The sequence below is a fragment of the Rhipicephalus microplus genome, chromosome 4 (assembly GCF_043290135.1).
Source record: "Rhipicephalus microplus isolate Deutch F79 chromosome 4, USDA_Rmic, whole genome shotgun sequence".
Lineage (NCBI taxonomy): Eukaryota > Metazoa > Arthropoda > Arachnida > Ixodida > Ixodidae > Rhipicephalus > Rhipicephalus microplus.
In genome coordinates, this window is record NC_134703.1 from 142,093,050 (window position 1) to 142,120,009 (window position 26,960).

At 47.0% G+C, this 26,960-nt stretch overlaps 2 protein-coding genes across 4 annotated transcripts in view; both read right to left on the reverse strand.

Annotated features, from left to right (window-relative positions):
* The window catches only part of LOC119172387 (uncharacterized), a 150,259-nt gene extending 142,775 nt beyond the window's left edge, over nt 1-7,484 (reverse strand). For all 3 annotated transcript variants that reach the window (XM_075893698.1, XM_075893696.1, XM_075893697.1), the window contains exon 1: nt 7,330-7,484. In XM_075893698.1, coding sequence (XP_075749813.1) covers nt 7,330-7,438 — 109 coding nt within the window. In that variant the 5' untranslated portion in view covers nt 7,439-7,484. The remainder of the gene's footprint in view (nt 1-7,329) is intronic.
* Nucleotides 7,485-12,015: 4,531 nt separating this feature from the next.
* Nucleotides 12,016-26,960, reverse strand: part of LOC119171475 (uncharacterized) — a 47,473-nt gene continuing 32,528 nt past the window's right edge. The window contains exons 3-7 of the mRNA XM_075893699.1: nt 14,293-14,579; nt 14,122-14,230; nt 13,383-13,505; nt 13,022-13,103; nt 12,016-12,220 (exon numbers count right to left, since the gene is read on the reverse strand). Coding sequence (XP_075749814.1) covers nt 13,035-13,103; nt 13,383-13,505; nt 14,122-14,230; nt 14,293-14,315 — 324 coding nt within the window. The 5' untranslated portion in view covers nt 14,316-14,579 and the 3' untranslated portion in view covers nt 12,016-12,220; nt 13,022-13,034. The remainder of the gene's footprint in view (nt 12,221-13,021; nt 13,104-13,382; nt 13,506-14,121; nt 14,231-14,292; nt 14,580-26,960) is intronic.

Below are 26,960 nucleotides of genomic sequence, written 5' to 3' on the forward strand. Positions count from 1 at the left end.
ATGTAGCGTATCCACTTAGTGCACACAGTACTGCTATTCTTCGCAGTACACAGTCAAAACACAGCAACGTTTCACGAGTGTAAAGGCGTGAGTGAGTAATCACTAAGCTGTCAGTTTCTAAATAGCTGAAACAATAGCAACCCATGAGACCTTACCGCAGCAGTGCCTACGATAGGCAGGAGTAAAATTTTAGTGCATTCCCAAGTAGCATGTGTAAATGGGTAACTCGTTAGTATGTTTTCTTATAACTGGCCTTGTGGGTTTTCGAAAGTATGTACCATAACGTTAAATTTTCGGACAACTGTCGAAGTAATAGGCAAAACATAAATAGAGACGAGCGAATACTCAGGCCATTGTCCAGCTACATTTTAAGTGCGTGCATTAACGTTTAAAATACCTCTTGGTTTCTTTGCCCTGACTGTTTACGTTTAACGTAAATTTATAATCGCTAGCAGATCATCTGGTTCCTCTCAGAACATCACAATAAAAAGTTTATAAAGCAAAAGAAGCACAAAGACACCGACGCCTGCGTTGATTCATGTCATGATTGTCAAATGTTTTGTCTGATCATTGCGCAGGGTAACAGACGAATGCACAATGGATGAGTTCAAACTTCCGCGTAGAAGCAACTCAAAAAGAAAATGAAGATAAACATCCTGCACATCTGGAAGCATGGCATGGCGTAAGTTCACTTCGGTGCACACAATCACCACTGGAAATTATCCGAAGCTTTTTTTCGGGAGGGGGGGGGGGGGGGGGAGAGCATCACGACGACCACACATATGTGTTCAGGTAATAACCATCGTTTGTCAATTATTTACTACACGAAGACTACTCTGACAAAAAAATGACATCATCACAAAACTGTCCCAGTTATCGTCCCAAATTGGCAAGTTGAGAAATGACGCGTGTTGAAAAAACTCTAGAGGCACGTTCCTGAGCCAAATAACACTCACGTCACGCAGGTCTTTCAGCCGTGCATTTTGAAAAATGCTCATTCGATAATATTGAAACTGCACGCTCTTAGATTTCGGTAGCCACAGGCATTGGCAACTCATATGCTGTTGCATAGAAATGGGGGTGTTGATGTTAGAACACATGAGTTCTGGGCAAAACATAATTTTGTATTAACCGTCCACGTTGACACTCATTCGCCTTGCTGCATATTTTGAAGTGTACCAGCACCCAAGCAGGATCACAAGATGAGGTAATGAGGAAACAGTCACAAAGAAGGACAGACACCACACATGATGAAATATTTGTCAGAGAAATCTTCTGACATAGATAAGTCATTTCAAAGGAAGTTGTACCTCGCATGTCTTGGCTGCTAGCCTTTGGTACTTTCGATAGTAATTGCAGCAGCCAAGTACAGCACCGTGGTAGCCTGTTGATCTATTCTCGTCCAATAGTTCGATTTTCGGCAGCACAACTACTTCAGCACATCAAATAAAAAAAAAAACAATGACCTCTTGACATTGTGGCAACGTACCACCGAGGCCTCACCTTCGCCCACGGTTGCAACAACCCACACCCACTCATACATGGCAATATGACCATAATCGCAGCACCGGCTGTGCCAAATCTATTTGGATGTGGCACTGAGGCCCCGATCGCCACCGATGAAGCAGGATCAGCTACTCGCTCGTTCACCACAAGAGTAGCCCTGCCAAGCCTGATCTGGAACATTCGCTCGTCTTTGGGAAAATACCAACCTCATTTCGGCTGGCCTGATAACACCAGCTCGGTCCTTTTTGGTCCCTCAGGTCAAGCGATCTGGTATTTTGCTAGCTGGCGTGTTCTTTAGCTCAAGCATGCAACGTTCGTCTCTCCATGCACACCTTCGCCGTCTTCGGTTTTTTCACTTCCAGTTTCGGCATCGGCTTTCGGTTTTTTACCAAACTCAAACTTTCGGTAAATTGTGCCACAGATAGCATTACGCCTTACGCGAATTAACAGAACACAATAATAGCAAAGACAACCACTGAGCATGTACAGAAATGTCAGCATTGCAAACATCTGTCGCTAAATGCTGTGAACCACTTGCTCGACACACTCTGGCATGAAAGGTCGACGTGCTCCTAAAATTTTTGAACACACACCTGCGTACCGTGTTTATTTCCCAACTAGGCACGCACAAACTGCTGGATCTCGCAATTAAATAGGCACTCACACTCGGCACACACAAAACCCGATTCACACCGTAGATGTCTAAAGCTGGTCCTCTTCACACAGTGATGACTTACCATGCTCCAACTACTCGTCACTCAATGTTGTCACGTCGCTTGTATGTCTTAGTTCCAAGTCGTCAATGATGACACTCCAAAGGCGGCGATGGTGACTGCTGCACCGGGCTAAAAAGCCTCTCTGTGCCATCACTGTGCAACATAAAAAACCCTGGCTGACATCGAATGAGGCGGCTCGTACCGTGTCACTCGAAGTAGGCCCGCTGCCTGACTCATCGACACGGTGGTACCCTGGGCGTTGGGTGCTGAGATAACTACGTTTCATGTTGTCTAGGCAACTATACTGTGAAAACGTGTCACATCTGATCACAATTTCTGCGAGGCGAGGCCGACAGCCATGAAGATCCTCATGGATGTGCTGTTGCTTGCCATCTCCTAGTGAATGAGGTGTGGGTACCGCTGTATGTTGCAGATAGCCTGCTGTCATTGAGGTCGGGTCAAGATGCACATGGTCTGTTCATGCATGCCTTACGGTGACCAGGTGCTGTCGGCTACTACAGTGAAAGCTCGTTAATTCGAACTTATGAATCATTCAAACTGTAAGTTATGGTTCGGCCAAGCTCCATACAAGCATATGAATAAAAAGGCCCGTTAATTCAAAAGCGAGTAGGTGCCGCTGCGGATAATTCAAACTACGTGCCACCGCGCCGGCGGTTCGGCTATTCGCTCAATAGGGCGGTTGCCGAGTTACGAAGCGGCGTTGACAGGGAGCGGAGAGAAAAACGGAGAAACTGGCACGGAAGCCAGAGTGGAGAAAATAGTGCCACTTACTCTTCACCCCTCTTCCCCCGCAATCTCTCTCTCTCGGCGGCTGCCTGCTTTCCGTCCCACGTAACCTCCAAGATTTGCTTTTTTTTTTTTTAAGCGCCAATCTCGGAGCCTTTGAAAATCCTGCGTAGTTGCCGCTGTTAGACGACAGATGGCATGACCAGCACACAGCAAATCGGGTGCGTCGTAGCTTTGCCCAGCCTTCTCTGCATCTCTGTCTCGGGCGTGCGTCGTACACCTCGGTTGTTGGTGCTAGGAGTAGCTTCCGACTGTCGCGATTCTTTGTGTTGGTGTTAGGCCTCGGCTAACATTTTTTGCGGTAGCGCCGGTAGTAGCTTCCCGTCTGTTGCGATTCTGCTGCTCCGACTTGATGGCGTGTGCCCACAGCAAATACCTTGCCAAAACACTTCCTTCCAGCAAACACGACAAGCTGGCCTTCCTTCCAGCAAACACAGCAGCGGTACTGCAGCCCATGGACCAGGCTATAATTAGAAATTTAAAATCATTTTATCGGCGTCACATGTTGGATTGAATTATTTTGTGCAATAACTACCAAGTGACGCTCCTAAGTGCACTACACGTGCTTGTGCGTGTTTGGGAGCAAGTGACAGCACTTACGATAGCAAACCGCTTTCACAACTGTGGCTTGAGCACCGAAGCTCTGCAGCTGACGAGCCACCAGTGCTCGAACACGGCATCACCGCTCCCATGGCAGACGTTTTGGAAGACTACTGCTTTGCGGACTACGTCGATGTGGACTCAAGTGCAGTGGTGTGTGGTGTTCTCACGAATGGCGATATAATAGGTCAGGTGAGAAGTGCATAACCTGTCGCTGCAAGTGATGATGATGAGGAGGACGACGAAGCACCAGTGCGGCCCTCTGCTGCGGAAGTCATGGCCGGATTGAATGCTGCCCGTTTTTTTTTTTTTTAAGTTGTGAAGAAGGCGGAGAAGAGGTCTTCCGGCAAAATAGCTCGATAGAGCAAAAAGTGCTGGCTGTCACCTTCAAGGAAAGAAGGCAGACCGCGATCACAGATTTTTTCAAAATATAAATTTTTATGCCCTACTGACAGTGTACTATTGTTATTTGTCACTTTCCCTAGTTTGAACTTTATTTCGAACTGAGGCAGATTCCCCTTGCGGTTCGAATTAACGAACTTTTGTTGTACGACCGATTGCCGAAGATTCAGGCATCTTTCCTTGGCGCCCGTGGTTCCAGTTGGATTTATCATGCTGTTTTACATCATCCTCGAGGTGTCTAATGCTAAGGTTCCTATGATGTTTCCAAGGACAACATCATAATGCGAGTCACGCAGGCTGTGACAACAAACTTCCCCTTTGAAAAGCGATGTGTAGCAGCATACACTACCTACCATCGCTTCTGGTAGGTAGTGTACCATGCAGTTTAGGGACAAGACTGGCCGATACAACCCAGTCAATTTTTCCCTTGGAAATAATGCCTCTCGCACTACGACCGTGTCGCAGCCAGTGTCGCGCGATACTGTAATTGGGCACTTATCCGAAAAGCCTTTCACAGCAGGGATATTTTCTATTTTTACGGATAAAACGCCTTGACTGTCCACAGTGTTCACAACAGAGATCTTTCGCCCATCTTCCAAAACAATGTGATCTGCATTCGTTGCAGATATCTCGTCGTTTCGCCTTACATATACAACGCAAAATGCTTCACATCTGTCCTTTGTACCGGTGGAATACTTGCCACTGCTGTGACCCTGCACTGGGGAAGATTCTTTTGTTAGGGACCAGCATTCAGCTGCGCGATGTCCCGTCTAGTCACGTAGGAAGCATTGACTAGCGGCTTTCCCAGATTTCCTCGCTGTCTCGTACATCCTCTCAAGCTCCGATGCTTTGGCTTCTTTGTGATCATGTTCGTTGTTTATGTTGGAAGGGTCTGCGCTTCCATAACGCTGTCAGCATTCTCACACATTGCACTTAGTGTCTGACACTCCCTCTCCTTGAGAAAAATTTTAAGTGCCGGGGTACAGCTTTTCATGAAATGTTCACATATTATTGATTCCCTCAAGCCAGAATAGCTTCTTTTTGTCTTGCTCATTTCGAGTCAATGGTGGAAATTACCGGCGAGTCGTGCAGCATACTGCAGGCCAGACTCATTGTCTTCGGGTTCAGTTTTGCAGAATTTCTCCAGATAGCCTTCTGCAGTTTACCGAAACTGCTGCAGCAAGGCCACTCTTAACTAGTCGTAATCAAACACAGCTGTAGAATCTAACCGGCCTATCACAGTTAGGACCTCTCCAGTCATGCATAGGCTTAATTACAGAGCCCATTTCACACGGGGCCATCCTTGATACACAGCGACACGCTCAAACTGTAGTAGGGTGGTGTTGAGATCACCCTGTGCTTTATTAAAGGGCCGTATCAGTTTACGAGGGCTACGCAATTGCAGTGCACGTGTTAGATCCCCCTGGTTCGCTAGCCTTAGCAGACTCTCCTTTTTCGCTTCCCTGAACTCGAAGCTTCAGCTCCAAAATTTTCAGCTCTTGTTCCTGAAGTTGACATTGTCGCTCAGTGCTTTTTTTTTGCCTGTTCTCTTTCTCGTGCGCCTTCATCACGAGCCAGGGCGCAATCTTTCTCGACTCATTCTCGCAGCTCATTCTTCTCGTGCCCTAGCTCCCCACCTAATGCGAAAAATCCTTCCTTGTCCATGGCTCAGTCCCGAATCTGAGTAATGGCGGTATTATTAATAGGCCATCCTGGCAGGCTTGCCAGTTGTGATGGTTCGGGGTCCTCAGTTAGGGACAACCAAGACAAAGACAAGAAACATTCATCGACTTGACACAACAATTACATACACTCTAACTGGCTAGACAACAGAAGTATCACCCAAGTCCTAAAACCTAAGCTCTCAAGCCTACACTCGATGAAAATCAGGGCGTGACGAAGTACATGCTCGTCGGACATAACAGTAAACCATGAGCGTGTCGATGACACGCACACGAAGCGGCAGGATCGTGACGAGTCGTACAAGCCTGTACAATGATGTCATGTAAGGGCACAGGTGCAGACGACGAATTGCTTGTTTCGCAACACGCAGGCTACATTGCACCTGAGGTAGCATCGAAGCCACGCTTTCAGCTCCTGGTAGCGAACGACCCGCTCATATGTGCCACCACAACAACAACCTCAGCACCAGTTGTGACAAAACGGTTCGGACGTGGCACCAAGGCCAAACTTCCACCACTGGAATGAGATCTGCTGCTCCCCCTGGCTTCTAACTCGCTCACCACAGGAACAGCACTGCTAAGCCTGGTCCGGAACATTCCTTCATTTTTGGGACACACCAAGCTTGTCCCGGCTGGCCTGGTAACACCAGCTCGGTCCTTTTGGTCCCTCAGGTCGAACGATCTGTTCTCTTGCTAGCTGGCCGCATTCTCCAGCATGTTGATATTCTCCAGTTCACGCGCGCCACATTCCTCTGTCCACGCGCACCTTCACCATCTTTGGTTCTTTCACTTTCGGTATTGGTTTCACTGTTCTTGCATTAACACTAAGTTAACACACCAGGCCAGGCATTTTCGCAGAGGATTCTGGCACACAATGTACTCTACAGAGAGGACATACGGGAGAGCAACTTTCTGCCACACAGTAATTGTCGTCTCAAGTACTGTCTTAACACTACCATTGTGCACTTTGTATCTCGAGGCCACAAACGATAAATGTTCATCAGCATGACAATGCATTGTGAAGAGAAAAGTGTTTAACAAAATGAATAACAACATCTGAGGTTTTACATATCAAAACTACGATATTATTATAAAAATTGCTGTAGTGAAGGGCTCCGTATTTGACAATCTGGTGTTCTGTAACAAGCACTGACATCACACACTACGCTTCCATCACACTTCAACTCACTTGGCCTCCATCGAAACGCGACCACCTCGGCCTCAATTGAACCCTTGACCTTCAGGTCAGCAGCCAAGCATCGTTAACTGCCACACCAACATGGTGGACACGTGTCAAGCACCAGGTTTTGACAAAGAAAAATAAGCAGGCAAGTGAAATGGCAATCATTGTTGCAAAACAATGATGAATCCTCGAAGGATGCAGACTGTTTCTTTAATAATAATACTCGGCATTAAACGTTCCAAGACCACCATACTTATGAGAACGCGACTGTTTGTTTAATGTGCAGGCTTCAATGCCCCGCACTTACAAAAATTACCTGAAAAAAAATTAAAAAAAAGCCTCGCCTTGTCAACATCACGTTTCTTTATGGCTGCCATGTTACCATATTCACAGCATAAAGAAAAAAATGTCAGGAAAAAGACAAGACGCTTACCAACAGCACTTCCAGTTACCCAGGTACAGTCTTTCGAGGGCTGGAAAGCGACAGTACGTGTGGTAGCTGATGTTCCACTCGTCGTAAAGCAGAAACTCGCTCTTGTCATGCCGCTGGCCACAGCCTTCACATGCTGTGTGATCCAGGTAGCACCATCCCTTCTTCAAGATAATCTTTGTCACCTGGCATGAAATCGCAGGCTTAGGCAAAATGCACATGCTCATTCAGATAGAGAAAGCTAAAGAAATACAGAACAAAGATTGGAAAATCTGTTTAACACATCGAAACATTACTTGGAAGAAGCCACTGTTCCAATAAACAGAGTTTATTTTATATATTTTAAGCAGCTGTCTGTATTTTTGGTAGATTGTCAACGCGGAGTGGCCGCACGCGAGCAAGAGCCGTGACGTCACTTTCTCCAAGATGCATGCAGAGCGCACGTGTTCCTGTTCTCTACTCTTTTCCTCCACCTCTCCTTTCACTCCACTCTGTACCTTTCACAAACGCACTGATGCTTCACCCAAGCCAGAAGCATTGCCATCTGCCATAGTGCTTCTGAGAATCAGTGGGAGTCGAGCAGGTTGAAAGACGGGGGCGACAGCTGGCATTGCTGGGATGCCTGTTTCAGGCGAGTCACCGGACATCTCCTCTAGTTCAGGGTGCGGTCACTAAACGTGACGGTTTGTGAACAACTATTTCAAATTCATTACTTTCCCCTATTGCTGCTTGATACGAAAGTTGTACCTGTCGATTTCGACACAATTTTGTTTTAAGCCATGTTTTGCAGTACATTTCAACCTGAAAGCATCATCTGGCAAGGTTTGTGAAAGCAGACATTCATCTGGTGCACACAAAAGCCGCATGCAAAAAAGCATGTGACTTCTCCTACCGGAAATTATGCCAGCTAGTACTCCAGCTGCTGTGGAAACTATTCACAGCCGCAGAGAGCAGCAGAGAAAAATTTGCGCAGCAGATGAAAAACTCCTAAGAGAGGATGCATGCCCTAGGCAGCCCGGTCAATTGGGCATTTTCTGAAATTGAAAGAAGAGGAGAGATTGAGAAAAATATTTTTTTCCACGCAAAGGTACATTATTGTCACCATCACTTTGCTCATACTAAATCATCGACATAAACACAATATAGCTTCTGCATTGCCTTTATTATTAATAGAAAAACTAGCAGTACCCCTTTAGTACTTCACGAGCCTAGAAAAAATCAAACCTAGTTAGTAAAAATAAGTGCTCTCATGTTCCTATCTCATAATTATATGCCTATGGATACTCTGCAACTTCTAAAGGCGAAGCATTTCTTAGCGAACTTCGGCGACATTGAGCGTATCTATCTATCTATCTAGCCGCTTAGATTTGGGTGCTCTCGTGGTCACCCCCCATTAACCTTAACTTGGCGTGAACGAAAATTAGCCTGGGAGGGTAACATGGTTTGACGAACCTGATGCGCCGATCAAGACATGAACGATGTCACGATCCCGTCGCGTACGTCCTCAAACACCTTCAGCCAGACAGTGGCGCATACTCACGGGCAGGTATGTGCCACTGGTAAGTGGGTATGTGCCACAGGTGATGGACATTATTACACAGGAATGACAAGAACACACATGGGCATTTTAAAAGTGAGGCAGCTTGGGCTAGTTGGTATGGCATGACGATAGTTATAGCGCGAGAACAAAACGACGACACAGAGATAAGAAGGGCACGAAAGACACGAGCGCTAACTTCCAACTGAGTTTATTGCGCACAGCACGAAAATATATAGAGGAGACAGTAACCATGTGATAAAAACCGTATGGCACAAAGAGCAGAACATGAGTAAGAGAAAAACAAAGACAAAAAACAGAAGCACAGAAAAACGGCAACGAAAAATTTATGAGAAAACGAAACAGAAAAGTAAAGATAATAAAACTACTTGCGCGCACCGAAACCTTCGAAGAACCAGAGTTCCTTCTCGGACGGAGCCATGGAGGGCTTGCTAATACAAGGCACCTGTTCGCGTGCCATCTGCGCGGCCTCGACAATGACTCGGGTGCGCTCATCTCTGTGCTTGTACAGCGTCGCTGTGTCCTTGAAAAGGGGCGCACAATTGCACTCAGTGCAATGCTGAGCAAGAAAACCATCTTTCCCGTTTCTAACATTGTTAGCGTGTTCTCTCAGCCGATCGTTCAGACACCTTCCGGTCGTTTCGACATAACAAGCACCGCGTGAAAGGGGGGGTCCTATAGACAACTTCCCGGGAGCAGGCCGCATACCTGTTTCTATGTTGAACCCTGCATTTCATTGATGACTGCATTTTCAGGGGGTTTGTAGATTTGGTGAGGCTGATTAATTTGAATGGTGCCGAGAACAGGACACGAACTTCAACACGTTTTCCGATTTTCTTGAGCCTGTGTGATATCTGGTGTTTGTATGGAATCACGGCTATTCTTTAACGTTCTGTAACCGTGTTGCTCGGATTCTGTTGGTGCCTCTGCTCTGCCTTTACTTATATTATCTTTACTTTTCTGTTTCGTTTTCTTATAAATTTTTCTTTGCCATTTTTTTGTGCCTTTGTTTTTTGTCTTTGTTTTTCTCTTACTCACGTTCTGCTCTTAGTGCCATATAGTTTTTATCACATGGTTACTGTCCGCTCTATATATTTTGGTGCTCTGCGCAATAAACTCTGTTGAAAGTTAGGGCTCACGTCTTTCGTGTCCTTCTTGTCTCTGTGTCGTCGTTTTGTTCTCGCGCTATAACTATCGTCACACATGGGCAATTTTAACGGGTGAGTGTTAAGCAATGCCCGACATCGGTAGCGTCGACCCAACGAAGGCATAGAATAAATGTAAGTGTTAAGAAGAGCAGGGCATAAGTAGCGTTGACCACCCAACAAATCCAAATAATAAATTTTAGGGTCCCAGCAGGAATCAAGCCAAGCATTCTGCATGGTATTCAAGCATTCTACCAAAGAGCTACGCCAGGTCTCGTAACTACTTTTCAAATAGACGATATTCGTGAAACGTCAACAATGGTTGCAGTGTTGCCTACCCAATTTTATAAACATTACATATGTACTCCTTGCATGCAGCCGTCACGTTGGGTTAAGGTCAGTCGTGGTGAGGTGCCATGCGCTAAAATTGATTTATGTAGCAGTGTCAAGGGTCAGCGTCTTCGCGAGCATCAACGCTTCATATAGCAGTTTCTGGTGTCGCTAAAACACATTTCAAGCTGACATCATTGTGCAAGTGGAAGACTGGTTATATAAACATCTCCAACTCTTCAACATATGTCTCTGCGTGCGACATCTGTACAAATATTTAGCGTCATGTCATCACGTGTAGCTCAATAGAAAAAAATGCTACCACGGCCCCCTTCCCTCATTGTTCTTCGCATAAAGTTGATTCCCATATTCGTGGTATCTGCCGAATTTTCTTTTTGCTGTACTTTTGCTTGGAAGTCATAAAAAATTGTTTGATAAAAAGTTTAACTTCACTTCACAATCAAAGTTTTGTTAGCACAGCTTTACTAACAACCAAGCTCATTCTCCACAAGACTTTCTGTGACTAAATGGCATCTGTACAGTGTCAGACAGTTTCACAAGACTGTCTGGCATAATAGTGCCAGTGGAAGAAAATTATTTTATTTTCCACCACACAACAGAGATATATACACACAGCATGTCCAAGTAGCACTGCGCATGCAAATCTCCACACCCTGTTTGCACTCTCTCGCACAGCTTCTTGAGTTCTGTGACATACCCTGAGGTTAGCACAGCCAAACTATGCATGCATAAAATCTGCAACTCCCTAACAAGCCAGTAATCTAGACTTCCAATTTACCAAAAAACCAGTACTTAGAGGCTAGTAAATGCCTTGTGTTCCATCCTGAACATTAATTAAAAAGCAATCACACTTTCTTTGCAAGAAGATGTAAACAACACGAGGAAACAAACTAATGAAGGCGTAGTCACTCACCTTGACGTTGACACAGTAAGGATTGTAGCACCGCCCACATTGGGCCATGCGATGAGCCTGCCTTCTTCGGCCCTTCCAAAGCTGCCACACTTGGCACACAGGTCCTGGGTGCACACGTTTTTTTTTTTTACTACTACGAATGAAAAAGGGAGCGTGACACCCCCGAAGAGCTGGACAAATTTCATTTGCTTTTATAAAATGGTCTATATGGAGCACTTATAGAATTATGTGCTAGGCTAGCAGGCTTTCAACACTGGGCGTTAATTCTTTCTTGGTGAACAACGAAAAGCAAACCAAACACAGAGAAGAGAAAACAAAGACAAAGGCAGCGCAATTTTTCATTCTTTCTTCTTCACGTTTAGTTTGTTTTATAGTAATTTGCCACAAAAAAAAAACAATTGTCAATGGTCTTGGCATGCCATTATTATGAAAGGCATGCCAATATAAGTGATTCATACGCAATCTGAGAACTTGACTGCATGCATGCCATTGTAGCAGCATGCAACTCTTGCTAGACTTACTTGTCAACTATTGCTAATGAGAACAGTAGTCCCAGTTATAAGTCTACTTTATTATATGAGCTGCTAGTCTCTCTCTATTTTTTCTTGCTACTAGTGCAAGGCTAATGTGCGAAAAAAAACGGAGGGACAGGGTTACACAGGCTAAGCAAAAAGCTGCTTTCTAATATACGAATGCGTACCTTATGCCACTGGTGGCTGCTACTGGAAAGTCGCAACGGGAGCCTCGATGAGGGCACCGACACCCCTGCAGCTCTTGCACGTCAGCCAGATTACCAGCCTGGTGCACGGCAGCTACTTGATGACGCCTCGCCTAATCAGCGAGCTGCTGCTTTGCCTCGCCCTGCCACATGGTGTTGTCCGCAAGCATCTCCAATGCTGCGGCCTGTCTAACGCCAGCGTCACGCATCTGTTCACGGAGGTGGAAACCAAGAAATGTGTTGCCATTGCCATCCATGAACTACTCACCAGAAATTCTTTGCTAGAAGCTTGCGTTTGTGAAGAGTTTCGGTGTGCATAACAATTTCCTCACTGTTGAAAATACACTGGCACAATGGCATCCGTAAACGGTGCTGGTTTACCGCACAACCAATGTGCAAGGTTTGGGCATATCAATAAGGTGCCTGAATTCATTCTTGCTCATCTCATCAAGCGCATCTCATCAAGTGCATCTCGCAACTCCAACCATCTCTGCACGAGACAAAACCAAACAGCCCTTTTCAGAGATACAGAGTCGTTCGCCCGGCTTTTTGAGATTACCTCCTTCCGAAACCCCCATAGTTGCAATATGCAAAATATGCCGCAAACATGTGTGACAAATGTGCATGATGGCTATGTTTAGCATTTACATAGAGCGTTTTTTTTTTTCAGTGTATTAAAAATTAGCACATTTTCAATTATGCTTCACAATCATATGACAACACGAAACCATCAGGAGAGTTTAACACATTCTTCCGATTCAAACTTAATGCTTTACCATAACTGCAGTGCAAGACAACTGCTTATTCTACGTGAAAGTTATGCACACATTTCGTTCACATAGAACTGTTTTCAACATTTATATTTCCTGTGATAGCTTTAAGGTTGCATGTTACGCCTGGCCTAGCGTAACTGCACGCATGAGCATCACCTGTGAGCATGCAATATCATCTGCGGTTAATAAAGTTGGTATCCACAAACAGTGTTGGTCTGCTGCCTCTGGTCAACGTACATTGCCTGCTGTTCTATGATGTGAGGCAGCATGCTGGGGCCAGTCGCTGACAGATGCCACGGCTGTCGTTGGTGCTCGGGTACTGAAAACAAAATCAATCTTTTTTACTCCGCAGCAGACACTTACGTTAGAGAGATTCGAAGCTCTGACACGGTAACATAAAAAGATTATTTTATTAAACTACTAACACTGTTGATAAACAAAAAAAAAACACCGTTACAACTTAATGAGCTGGCGTCGCACCAGCCGTACCAGCGGCTGCCACAGCAGGGCTCATGAATGCTTGCTATAGTAGGATGCTCCTTTACTGACACAGGAAGTATAAATTAAGACACATGAAGTGTACAGTGTTAAAGTTCACCTGCAAGCAGCTGCTGCCTGGTGTGTCCCTGACTGAGACCCTTGGCGATGCACGCAATGGCTGAGGGCGGTGGAATTCCCAAGAGAGTGCACGAGCCTGGAGACTACGCTCTGGGGGAACCAACTGCAGGCATGCGATTATATAAAAAGAAACTTAATCACAATCTTGTCCTCAGTAACGACAACTGTGCAGCAACTAAGAGCCGCAAACAATTCGTAGGGATTGTTTTGGTGAAAGTTCACTTATGATAGAATCACCATAGTAATGTTTTTTTGTGTGTGCGCTTTTTTGACACATGTTGCGATTGGAACATGCTATCTATGCCACTCCAACTTTAGGGAGAGAAGGGAGGCAGGCAAATCCACTGGCTACCACCCCGCAGCCGACTACAGGGTCTCAGAAATGATTTGGAAGACTTGACATTCTCAAATGAGTTTCAAACTACAGGGTCTCAGAAATGGTTTGGAACACGTGACGTTCTCAAATGAGTTTTAAACTACAGGGTCTCAGAAATGGTTTGGAACACTTGACGTTCTCAAATGAGTTTCAAAATAAAGTTTGTGGCAGTTCTTTCATCATTGCTGCTAATGCAACTGCCTTGGACACTGTTTTCGACGGCTTATTGTGTTAGCACCTCAACCACAGCGGCAGCCGAGTGATGCACCGCACATTATGGATAGAAGCAAACGAGCACACTGATTGGCAGGACAGAACAGTGATAGTCCAAAGCAATGCTTACCGCTTCTGACGACCGAACAACTGGGTATCTTGCACTGTCTACCCTCGAGGTCCCAGTCAATTGCAGAATGCGGCTGCGGTAGTTGAAGAGCCGGCTGCCACCGGCACCCCTGTAGAGCACAAATAGCATGTGTAAAATCACCCACCTAGACACAATTTCGCTCGCACTCACGTCTGCTTTTCTTGGAGCCGCATGAGTTCCTACTAAGCATTGTGGCGCCCCTTCCACCAGAAGAAGGCCTTCCACCATGCAAGATACCTATGCGCATGGATTGCCTGGTTTTGGAGTGCTGCAAGCCGACTCCAGAGCTCCTCCCGGTTGTCCTTTCTAAACAAGGTGTCCAATGGGCATGCGGGCATCGCGAGCTGAAGGTGCCCCTCCATGAAAGGCAGGAGGAGTTCCCTTTGACACACAGGCACCAGAGGACCGGGCTGAGTCTGCCTCAACATTTTGAAAACCTGCAGCATATAAGACTTTTTTTTTTTGCATGGCAGACACCACCTACTCACCACACCAAGAAACCTAACATTATTAAACATGATTACTCAAAGCTATTGCTGTTAGAAAAAATGTTTTAGTTTGAAATGAAAACAAGACTTTTTTCGTAGAAAAATTGCATTTTTTAGAAGAAGAGAAACACTTCATGTTGAAGTATACATTCTTCGAGCAGATGGAAATAGAAGCAAGTCTACTTCCGGAAATTTCGCTGCTTTACGATTGGCTGTGCTTTTTTTCTCGTGCGTTCTCGATGAGAGAGAGCTGCGAACCACCCCTTTATGTGATGCGATCTCCGCAGAATGGGTGTGGAATGAGCAGAGATTTTCCCTCACCCACTATGCCTGTAGTAATAGTTTTAACTCATAATTTGTGAACTAGAGCCGTGTAGCAGTTCAAAATTGCATAACATTATTCATGTGCTGAGCATGTCACCTTTAAAATTCTAGTGTTATGTGCTTCATCTGGCATACTTTCCACGGAAATATTTTAATCGGCTATAAGTATGAGAGGCTGACCACATCCATCGCAGTTCTCTCAACGTGAAAAACATCAGCATTCCGCTGGAAAAAGTAACAATACCTGATGAATGTATGCAGTGCACAACTACATAATGTACACTACTTACCAGAACGTCTGGAAAAAACAAGCGCAGTACTGCATCCCTGTTCAGACATCCAGCTGGAAACCCCATGGCCGGCATAAGGCCCAGGTTTCAAGTATAGGTGCCTTAAGTGTGTCCCAGGTGTGGTACAATCGTGACACAAAGTATAACGGTTGCATCACACCTGGGACGCAATGATTTTGAGACTGTGGCGTCCCTTGGCGAGATAACAGAACACGATTTTCAGCCAACTTTGAGAATACACTGTGAATTCCAGGCTTTGAACTGCGGTATATTCAGCTCGCGGTTTCTCAGGAGCCCCAAATACCGACCGGCAGCCTTTTCTGACCATGCTCAAAAAGTGTTGCAGGGATAAAGAGCGTCTGCTAGATAAAGGAATCCACCATGGTTCCACGGCCATGAGACCCCTGTCGGCAGATTCGGGGTTCCATTTTTTTATATTGAGGCAAGCTCCCTTGGTATTTCACAATAGATGCAAAGAACCTGCTTCGTTGTCACATATCTAGTGATCTAAAAGACAAGGCGGGCACCACTTTGTCAGTATCAGCTCCCAGTATTACACAAGCTCACACCTCAAACAGCTCTTTGCACGCCAAAGCTCGGAATAAAGGTGCTTTTTTTATTGACGACCTGTACCTAGGGCTGTACAAATAGTGAATTCTAGAACTGACTCATATACAAATGAAATATTACTGTCAAGGGCTGAAAAGATGGCTTGGAATGACGACAGTGAAGGGCTGAGCAGAACGCGTGCGGACTGCAGGAGCGTTGTACGCATTTGTTTGGAAATATAGCTAGCGCATATACTTTCTTCCCCGCAACAGTTTTGACAGCAAATCGAATACAAGTACAAATTGAATGCTGTTCGAATAGTAAGCCAACAATTTTAAAAACATTTCTATGTTTTAATAATATTCAATTTGGAGCAAACAGTCACAACACACTAAAAAAGAAACATTATGAATCACTTTACCCAGCGAAAAATATCACTGTTAAGTAAACTTAGGTAAGCCTTATAAGCAGCACCAACCTATGAGATAATTTTTAACTGTATGCTGAAATACTGCAGTTATAAATTCAAGGGGGTACTTCGTCGCCACCTTTTAAATAAGACTGAGGCATAAAACAAATGCCAGGCCTGCGCGGAAGGGGCAGCACAGTCACAGGGAAAGCTAGAAGAGGGGCCTTTCAGAGCCTTTTCTAAACACTCATTGGGTAATTGCTCCAAGCACACTTGCTTGATGCCCACTACAACATTATTAATAAAAATTTTAGGGTAGAATGCCAGCATTTGCTATGCTTTTTTTTTTGTCATTCTTCTGAGAAGCGTGGTATGCTCTAAACTATTGCGAGGAATTTTCGGCCAATTGTTCACGCAGTGGCTGACGACAATAAAGAATTATGCCTGAAGTGAGTATGCACCACAGTTATTAGCCGAACAAGAACAAGCTTTTGTAATTAGGTTCGAGCATTGGACGACCCACTCATAACGCTATTTACATTGTGTGACGACTGCTTCTTCTTTCGCTGTTTTAAAACGCTTTATAAGTCATGTTACCGCGATTGCTTTCTCGACATCAACCTGCCTCAGAAAAGCTTGCCAACGAGTCCTAAGCAGCGGCGTGCCTCAGTAGTAGAATACTGGGCTGGCACTGTTATGCCTAAGAGTTGCGAACGAACGACATTGCTTCTGAAAAGGCAACCAGTGTCAAGGCGAGCGAGCGAGCCCGCCTGACTTTATCATCTCAATGACATCATCTAGCCCGGCGGCGCCGGTGTGTCTTACGCAACGAATGGCGAGCTCCCTCAACCCACGGGCCCAATAGCAGCCCGATATTGCAATCAATGCCATCCAGTCTGGTGAGTCTTACGCAACGCGTGGCAATATCAATAATCCATGGGTGCAACCCAGCGACGTTTCCTGAGTGGAAAATTATGACGCCACCACCAGCGGCGGTTCTGATTGAACGTTGCCGAGGTGACAAATAACCCTGGACCTATAAAAAACCAAGCCGCGCAATGTGAAGCAGCCAATCTATGCGACGGAGAGAAGATGAGGAGGCTGGAAGATGAGAAGTTAGCAAATGCGAAGAAGCTGAAAAGCGGGAAGTTTGCAAAGGCGAAAAAGCTGAAAGGCGAGAAGTTCGCTAAAGCGAGGAAGCAGAAAGGCGAGAACGCCGTGAGGAGGCCGAAAGACAGGAGCGCCTCGAGTTGAAAGGAATAGAATTGGCAATCCTACAGTGTTTGCAGCCACCTAGCGTAGCTTCTGTGATGATTCAGGTCAGCGGTCAGAGAATTCGGGACCAACTGCCATAGTTCGTAGTAGGCGAGGACATGGCTAAGTATCTCGTCAAGTTCGAACACGTCTGTGAGCGAAATGCCTTGGAGCGATCTCTTTGGGCGCAGAACCTGTTAGCTCTTCTTCCCAGCGAAGTGTCCGACGACGTGATAATGTGCTTGTCGAGAGAAGTGTTTGAGAGCTATGACGAGGTTAAGGAAGTGCTCTTGAGACGTTATAAGTTGGCACCCGAGGCTTTCCGGCAAAGGTTCCGGTACACAAAAAAGCGCAATGAGTCACACGTCGACTTCACGTTTTTGTCTTAAAGCCACTTTAATTGAATGGCTCAAGGGCAAAAATGTTAATGTCGATCTCAATAAGTTGGTAGAATGCACTGCATTGGAGCAATTTTACTGCTACATCGAGGATGACATCAAGCTGTGGCTGCAAGACAAGCTTGGCGAAATACAGCTAAACAAGGCAGCAGAGTTAGCTCAGGAGCATTATACTCGCCGAAAGTTTTATAGCAGGGCAGTGTGCATTGAAAGAAGTGGAATAAAAAAGCTTTTCAAAAAAACCTGATGAATAGAAACCAATTCAGCACCGTAATTACAGAAAGGACCTGTCTCTTATGAAGGACACTGCAAAGGAAGGGCAAACGAAAGTGCAGAAAACGTGCGTGGTTCCCAAACAGCACACTGACACCACATGGGTTTGAGTCACAGAAGCCGCTAATCTGCTATAACTTCAAAAAGGAAGGGCACGTCGCGGCAAACTGTAAATAAAAGTTTGCTTTCGTAACAATCCGAGAATCGAAAAAGAACATGCGGTTGTTAGAGCCGTATCTCCAGGAAATTAGTGTCAATCGGAAAACATGTCGAGCACTTCGAGACAGCGGCAACCATGGACATTGTCCATCTTTCGTATGTTTCTTTGGACAACCTTACAGGAGAGTGCGCAAGGATCAGGCAAATCGCCGAAGAGCAGAGTGCTTGCTTACCAATCGCTACCGTTGTCATTGAAGGCCCGTTCGGTAAGTTTCGCATAAAAGTGCCTGGGGCTGCCGTACTTCTAGATCGTTTTCTTTATTTTTTTTTCGAATAACTCTTAGCAGCTTCTCAAAGAGCAGGGTAAATCCTTCTTTTCTAGCTTCCGGACGTAGCCCTCACACAATCGCAAGTGCGGAAGCTTTCGCAGGAACTTGATCTTGTGCAATGTAGTGAAACACCGCCTGCACAAGTGGCCGAGATGCATGACCTTGGTGGGGTGAATCGTCGAGCAAATTTTGGACAGAAAATTTACCCTGGGTGAGTCACTTGTGTAGCCCATCGCTGAAGTGAGTGCCACCGTCTCTGTCGGCAGAGGAGACAACATGGCCCCATTAGATGAGAGTGAGGGCACAGCTCTCTCGCCTGCAGCTGAAAGTGAGAGGGTGCTGTCGAGGGCTGATCAAGAAACACCTACTCGAAAGCAGCGGGAAGACCTCTCGATTAAATCGCTACTAGAAAGCGTAAAATTGAAAACCAAGAAAAAGAACATTTCTTTTTATGAGAAATGTGGACTCCTATATTGTAGTTACACAGATAAGCAACGTTGCAAGTATGAGCAGCTCTTGGTACCGCATAAGTATCGTCCCCTAAAAGTGGCCGGTTACTGAGGTGGAGCACGATACTCGAACAGCACAGCTTAGACGTTCGCTACAAGAAAGGAAAGCTAAACACTAATGCAGATGCATTGAGCCGTGCGTTTTGGTTAGTACCTTTTCCGCCTTTCGGTCTTTCACTGGTGAGTCTGGGCAAAATTTGGTCCTCATCATGGCCTTAGCCGAGCAGTCTTGTCCAGAGTGATCTTAAGAGGTCAACTTTATATTGTGTTCTATTTTATTCTGTTGTACGTGTAAAATTTTGTGTTCTCATTTTAGGTGTTTTGTATCCCACATGTGCCTCTTGATGTAGAAGGAATGAAATTCGGGTAGACACATAGCTAGATATATATTGTACAACATTGTGTCTGGTGTTCTGTCAGGCAACCAAGGGCACAGGCTCGTGTCATGTGTTGTCCATTGTCAAACCATTCTTGACAAGTTGAACCTGAGACCAGTGCTGAAACCAAAAATTGTCAGAAGAGACGAGCGAAGCTAATCGACAAGTTTTGCTGACAAGCCAGTGGAGCTGGGATCTGTCCTCAAGAACGGGATCTGTTCACGGAACTGAGCCTGATGCCACATCCTCCCCATGGCCCCGGAGGCGAACCTGGAGGGACCTGGCGAATGAGCACGCCCGACAATCAAGCCACGTGGAAGCAGCTCGTCTTTTCAGCGCATTGCCTGGCGGCAGGGGTGCTGTAATGCCTGAGAGTCCCTACCAAACGTCATTGCTTCTGCTAAGGCAACCAGTGTCAAGACCAGCTAGCAAGACCGCCTGACGCCATCACCTCAACGACGTGATCTAGCCCAGCACCGCCGGTGTGTCTTACGCAACGAACGGCGAGGTCTTTCAACCAACGGGCCCGATAGCAGCCCAATGTTGCAATCGACGCCATCCAGTCTGGCGAGTGTTACACAACATGTGGCACAATCACTCGTCCATGGGTGCAACCCAGCGGCGGTTCCTCATCGGAGGACTCTGATGCCACCACCTGCGGCGGTTCTGATTGGACGCTGCTGACATGAGAGTTCACCCGGGGCCTCTAAAGAACCAAGCGGTGCGATGCGAAGCAGCCAACCTATGCATAAAAAAGAGGACGGTAGCATTAAAGCGTCCAGACAGCTCGACTTTTCGAGTCCCTAAGCTGTCAGCCCCAGTGCAGAATATGTAACGCCTCTATTCTATGCTGTACATAAATCTTGCCTTAACTAACCGTTGCCTTGTCCACTTGTCTATCAGCTCTACACAGAAGCAGCCGCAAGCTGAGAAGCGCGCTACCGACCAACCTTGGCGGCCCGTGACCTCAGCGCACTATGCAACACTGTCGGCAGTGGTGCGGAGGTGTTGTGATAGCATCCGCTTGAGCAAGTCGAATGCATTCTGGTGGATGTACTGCCAGTCAAGTTTATTCGGGCATCGTTTTCTTATACGATCTGTGAGAGGGTGAGCCTTTCTTTATAAGCTCTGTAAGAGGGTGAACTCCCAACAACAGCCAGTAAGGTGTAAAAAAGCTCGCAAGTAACTCTTTTTTGGTTTTTGGCATCTTTGCTAATGCGATTTTCTCCAATGTTTCCCTCAGTGGCTGTATCATGCTTTGCACTACAACATAGCCAAGAAATTTTGCCGTCAGGAATTCTATCTCACTTTTCTTGGTCTATATAGTGAGATGGGCAGCGCGCATGCACTCAAATATTTGAAGTAAGATTGTTGTATGTTCTTGCCATGTTTTGGTGGCAACAAAGACGTTCTCAAAATAGTAGCATACATTGTGAATGTCGCTAACAACCTCGCACATCAGCATATTAAATACTGCAGGGGCAGTCCTAAGGTCAAACGGTATGAAATGAAACTGGAACAAGCCGGAGTCACATGTGAATGCTCTAAGCTCCTCCGATGCGCTCGACATCCCCACCTGCCAGAATCCTTTGGTAAAGTCGAATTTCAAAAGATACTGAAGTCCCATGAGTTGTTCGCACATAATGTCAGGTCGTGGTATTGTCTCTGAATCGGAACAACGACACCATTCAGCTGTTAAACGTCGGTGCAAAGACGCATCATACCATTTTTTTATAACACCAATCGTGTCCGATAAGCCAATGTTAAATTTTCAATGATGCTTAAACACATCTCCTGGATTTCTTGTTCTTAGCTTCTTCAACTGTGAATGGAATCAGATATTGCTTGACATGGATGGATGTGTCCATTGTGAGCTTAAGCCAGCACTGCAGAACATCGGTCTTTTCTGGCAAATCGGAGAATACCTCGATACGTTTCAAGCAGTACCTCCACTTTTTCTCGCCAGTTTTTAATAAGAAGAGGCTACCGCCACGGCTCTGTTTTATTCTGTGTTTGCACGAGTGGGCATGAAGTGAATTCTCAGCACCTTCGATTTCCGTTTGATTGATTGATAACACAGCAGCAGCTGTCGTCGTTGACGTGTAGGGGGCCTTCTGGAGCTCATACTTTTTGAACATGTTGATGTGGAAGACAGTGGCTCTGTGACCAAGGTACACAGCATAGTCCAATGGTCTCTTTTTGTGAATTCCAATAGAATGGGCCTTCCTTGTGAGCATCACTTTGTTGCTATCCGGAAGTAGCAGCACAAAGACTTTGTCAACTACACATCAGTCCAGTTTCTTCACCCTGCAATCGTAATAACTCTTCTGGTGAATGTGTGCCTTCGCAAGTTCTGGATATGCAATGCTGCAGGTTCGTTATAGCCATTCCCACAACTCTACAGTATATTCGTAGATTTACTAAGTCACATTATCCAGCTTGGGGTTAGTCTACAGGTCTCTCAAAATCGTCACTGGGCCGCAAACGCAGCAGCCGCATAATAACTCGAACGGGGAGTACCTAGTACTTTTTTGTGACATCCTTTGATAAACGAAGAGAGATTCGCGCTCTCAACGATCCATGCAGAGCGGGAGAGCATTCCTCAAGGAACTGCTCTGCAACCATTACGCCACGAAGAGCGTCACACATTTTCTCTACATTTGCAACCTACATCCAATGGCTAAACGGTCCCCTACGCGAGAAGCATACTGGAGACTTGTCGCCCAGTCCTCTGGTCCCACCTTACAAAATTTCTCGCGATATCTTTCATTGGTATAAGTCATAAGTAGAAGGAGAGTCAAGTGGACTAATGCCCGATAAAGCCTCCCCCGCCAGACACACACTGAGCGATCAGGCCCATTTCTATCGAGGCCAATCCTGGGGCTCCACAACATGCTCAAAACAAAGGACAACAAAGGATTAAGTGACATCACTTTTCTCAAGACCTACAAGGCCGTTCAATCACGCAGCCTGTCCAAACAAGCCATTGCGGAAAAAACGACAGCATGGGCGTTGGCTCGCAGTAAATTAGAAGTTTGCCACATTCTTCCCCTTTGTGGTGTTTCTCACCACCGGACGCTCGTTTCAAAAAAGGCACAGGAGTCTCAAGTCGTGGGAACACATCCTGGCTATGTTTCTCATGGACAGCACATAGTTAACGACCGAGAGTCACAACAATAATCATTGGTTCGTTAACCAGTCTGGCTCTCAGCGAAAGGGCAGAGCCGACCCAGGCACGTTCGACAGAATCGTGGGGGTCTGAATGTGGGTGTAGATTAGCCAAATAAACGACGGAGGCTCCAAAAGACACAGAGAGACACTTCTATGTGACACAAGACAAAATGTGACACTTGTGGTAACCTCGATGCTCACCGGAGTCAAGATTACCGCGAGTGCAGGATCAGCGAGCGACAGGGCCGCATCTACTGTCGCTTGCTCACGTGTAGCCCACCGCTCCGCAAGCACTCAACTAGTAAAGCAATTAGGGCAGCGCAACAAAACAGTGTTCACTCTAATAAAAATACACAAATGCTTTATTGCCTTTGGCAGCACCCCAGAGTACAACACCCGCTCTTGGGACGATGGGAGCAAAGGCGCCAGGCAGACCTAGACCACAAGAAGAAGTCGCAAGCAGGTCGCAGCTGGCAACAGCTAGATATGACATGTCAATAGGAAAAAGGTCCTTCGCGGCTATGCAGCGCACTTCATAGTGGCTATGCTGCACACTTCATGAGTTATGGCAATTCTCGTACACGTAGGCCTCTGGCAAGTGCAGCTCGGTGTAGTGGAACCACACTTGAGAACTAGGCACCGCCGTTTAGCTCATCGTACAGAACCGAAGCTAGCGTAAAAGTAAACACGCCTGCCGAGGATGCCGAAGCCTCCAGGCAGGCTACAATCTGGTGATTCCCAAAAGGGTCGCGAAGGAAGAGAAAACATGTGCTTACTGTGCACTGCCCCAAGGAGAGAGAAACCTTTCTAGCACACACGTGACTTGGACTCTCCATGGTCCAAAATCATGTGCCACGCCCGTCACAAATGCACGGGAGAAGGAAAGAGAGCAGCAGTCCGGCAAAAATGCCCGCGAAATGGTTGCAGGCATGCCTCAGATTCCTTCAGACTATACAGCTACAAGAAAAACATGAACATATATTTATAATCTAGTGACTGCATCATTAAGCACCCGCATTCACGATCTGCTTACGGCATTCTGGCAGTGTTGGGCGGTGGGCTCCTACGCTAGCAAAGCAGAAGCCTTGTAGACTGACCAAGGCAACAGCGATGATGCCACAGTGAGTGATGTAGGGGCCGTCGCACAACACTAGAATCAGGTGCCGCCAAAAGAGTGTGTCAGCTCGTCAGGCACAGCTAATGTACTCAGGACTGCACAGGGTTATGACCCAGGCTCAGGAACAGCAAAGGAGCGGGCCGTGCACCAAGAACAGTCTCAGGCTGACGCCCCCTGACCCGAGAGGTGCACTGGGGCACGACCCAAGCTCATGAACAGCATCCGGATGGAGATACAGCACTAGAACCTACCCAGAACGAGGCCGGAGTGAAGGACGAGGTGCTGGCAGTCACAGGAGCAGGGACGAGGCCAAGCTCGAGAGGTCACAATGATGGCAAAGCCGGAGCAGTGCTAGTGCTCCATTCGCTCTTGTTGAGTCTCAGACGTCCTCCATATCGGCCGGCCAGCTCCTTCACCTCATTGCTAGAGCTCATCCTCAGTGGCCCGCACAACGCACGCACATTTTTTCATCAGCTCACACATAAATCATCGCGCGCAACGTCACTCTCGGCCACGCACACCGATCATCATCACCGAAAGTCGGCGCAGTTCAAATTTGGCCTTGCACACCAAACGCCACTCAACCCCACCACTCTTTCACCGTCCTCTTACCACAGTAATGCTATCGCTTGGCGACACTTAAGTTTTAAATAGAAGCATCGTCATCTGTGATGAGCACAGCATCGATAGTTCCTTAAGTTGTTTGCCAGCATACATCAATCTTGTTAATCCAATAATTAAAACATTAAAAAAAAGTGCTGCCTTGATGTTCCAACATGCTGCTCCTTTGGGGTTTTTCTGCCAATGCTGATTATTTAAAAAAAAAGAGGCAGGTCTTCGCAGAATGCACAGCACAATCCTAACGAAAGCTGAAAGAACAGAAAGCTGGAAAAAATTTTTTATAGCAAAAGCTAGAAAAAAATGCACTTCTAAGACAAGGACGCCAGCTTTTGCGCTCCCTCGCAAGCCTGCTTCCTCTTTTCGTTGAAAAGGTCTGCTAAGAGAGAGCACACCCAAGCATCGCGGCAGCCGACAAACTCAGGACGCAGGTGGCAGTTGGGAGATGATTAAGACTCCAACCAAAAGTTTTAAAGAAACCCGGCGTTTCGGAACCAACTTGGTTCATTCGTCAGGGGTGACTGCGGAGGCTACTAGCAGCATCGTCTTCAAAGCACTCGAGGGGTGGCTAATACCCCCCCTCTCTCTCATTTTGCTGTAGAGCGCAGTCCGTGTGAATACACTGGGGGAAGGGTTCCGAGAGAGCGGTTGATATTGTCACAGGTAATGGGTATGAGCCATCAACTGTAGGGGGAATCCCTTGAAAGTGAAGAAAGAAGAGGGCTTTTGCGTCCTGGTCTGAGGGCAAGCAAGACGTCGTTTCGTCGCTTTCTGTTATTACGTTCGTGGCACTGGTGGAGGTGCTGGGTAAATGCGCCTCGGCTGCAGATTTTCAGCCGACACATCGAGCTACTTGGAGACAGCTACAGCTCCCACGGCACGAAGCAGTCGCCGCCTGCGAGGACTATCTCCCGAGTACAGTCCCCTCTCTCAAGGCGAGATGGCAACTTCAACTAACAACCAGGCGAGTCAAACCAACGACGCCTATTCTTTTCTCCCGCATGTTTTTCATGCGCCGCAAACACCACGCTCATTTCATGGAGACATTTATGAAAATGTTGACGATTGGCTTGACCACTTCAATCGAGTTGCCAACATAAACGAATGGGATGAAGCTCGCAAGCTGCGTAGAGTTTACTTTGCGTTAGAAGACTCTGCCAAAACGTGGTACGAGAATCACGAGGGTTCCTTTGCGACGTGGCATGAGTTCAGCCGACAGTTTCGTGATGCGTACCACAGCACTGAAAGGAAAGAGAGAGCGGAGCAGGCTATCTCGTCTCGGAACCAACGACCCAACGAAAGAGTTTCGATGTTTGTTGAGGACATGCTTCGACTCTTCAAGCGTGCTGACCCTGCAATGTCCGAGGAAAAGAAGGTGCGGCATTTAATGCGTGAGGTAAAAGAGCAGCTCTTCGCCGGACTCATGCGCAATCCACCGACGACTGTGGCAGAGTTCATAAATGAGGCAACCACAATAGAGCGTACTCTCCAGTATAGGTCGTCACAGTATGAACGCCACGATCTGACCCCTGCTGCATGCTTTATCGGGGCTGACAGCGAGAGGCATGCCCTCGCTGAGTTCATAAGAAGCGTCGTGCGGGACGAGCTGCGCCAACTCCAAGCAGCGGGACCCCAACCACCCGTAAGTGATCTCGCAGACTTAATCCGAAATGAGATCCGACACGTGGTCACCCCACTCGCGCCAACAAGACCTGAGGCCCCTGTGCTGACTTATGCGGCAGCTCTGCGATCTCCTGCACCACATGGCCCTGATCTCACCATGGGGAGAATGAATCAGGCTAGCCATCGATTCAAGGGCACCTCTTCGACTCCGCCACCCGTTTCAAGGTTTCAGAGTGCACCAACTTATCGTCCGTCTGGATCGCGGCAGAACACCACAAAGGCCAGCGTGTGGCGTACGTCCGATAACCGTCCACTCTGCTACCACTGTGGCGAAGCGGGTCACGTCTACCGTAACTGCCAGTACCGCCAACTTGGTCTCCGTGGCTTTCACCCAGATGCTCGTTGCCCGCGTTACGGTGAGCGTCCCCGCGACATCGAAGCGTACCTTACGGGCCAGCAAGCTCCTCGCCTTGGTCCACGCCCCCAATCACGATCTCCGTCACCTCGCCGCCCCACGTCACCTAGCATTCCCTCGTCATCCTATGCTCCTTTCAGAGGCCAGTCACCGAGTCCCCACAGGGGAAACTAGAAACCGCGGCTCCTGGGGGTGAAGCCGCGTCCCAACGAACTGTCAAAGAGCCTCCTTCGACGCAGAGACCCGACGAAGACCGTTCTGACTTTCCAGTCGTTTCCGAAAGTCACAAGACTGTTTCCGCCGACATCACCGTACACGTCGATAATCACGTCGTCACTTCCCTTGTCGACACCGGCGCCGATTATTCGGTTATGAGCAGTGCCCTAGCATCCCAACTGAGGAAGGTAACTACGCCTTGGCAAGGACCGCCGTTGCGCACGGCAGGGGGCCACCTCGTCACGCCAACTAGAATGTGCACAGCCCGTGTTCGAGTCCATGCTTCGATGTTCACAGGG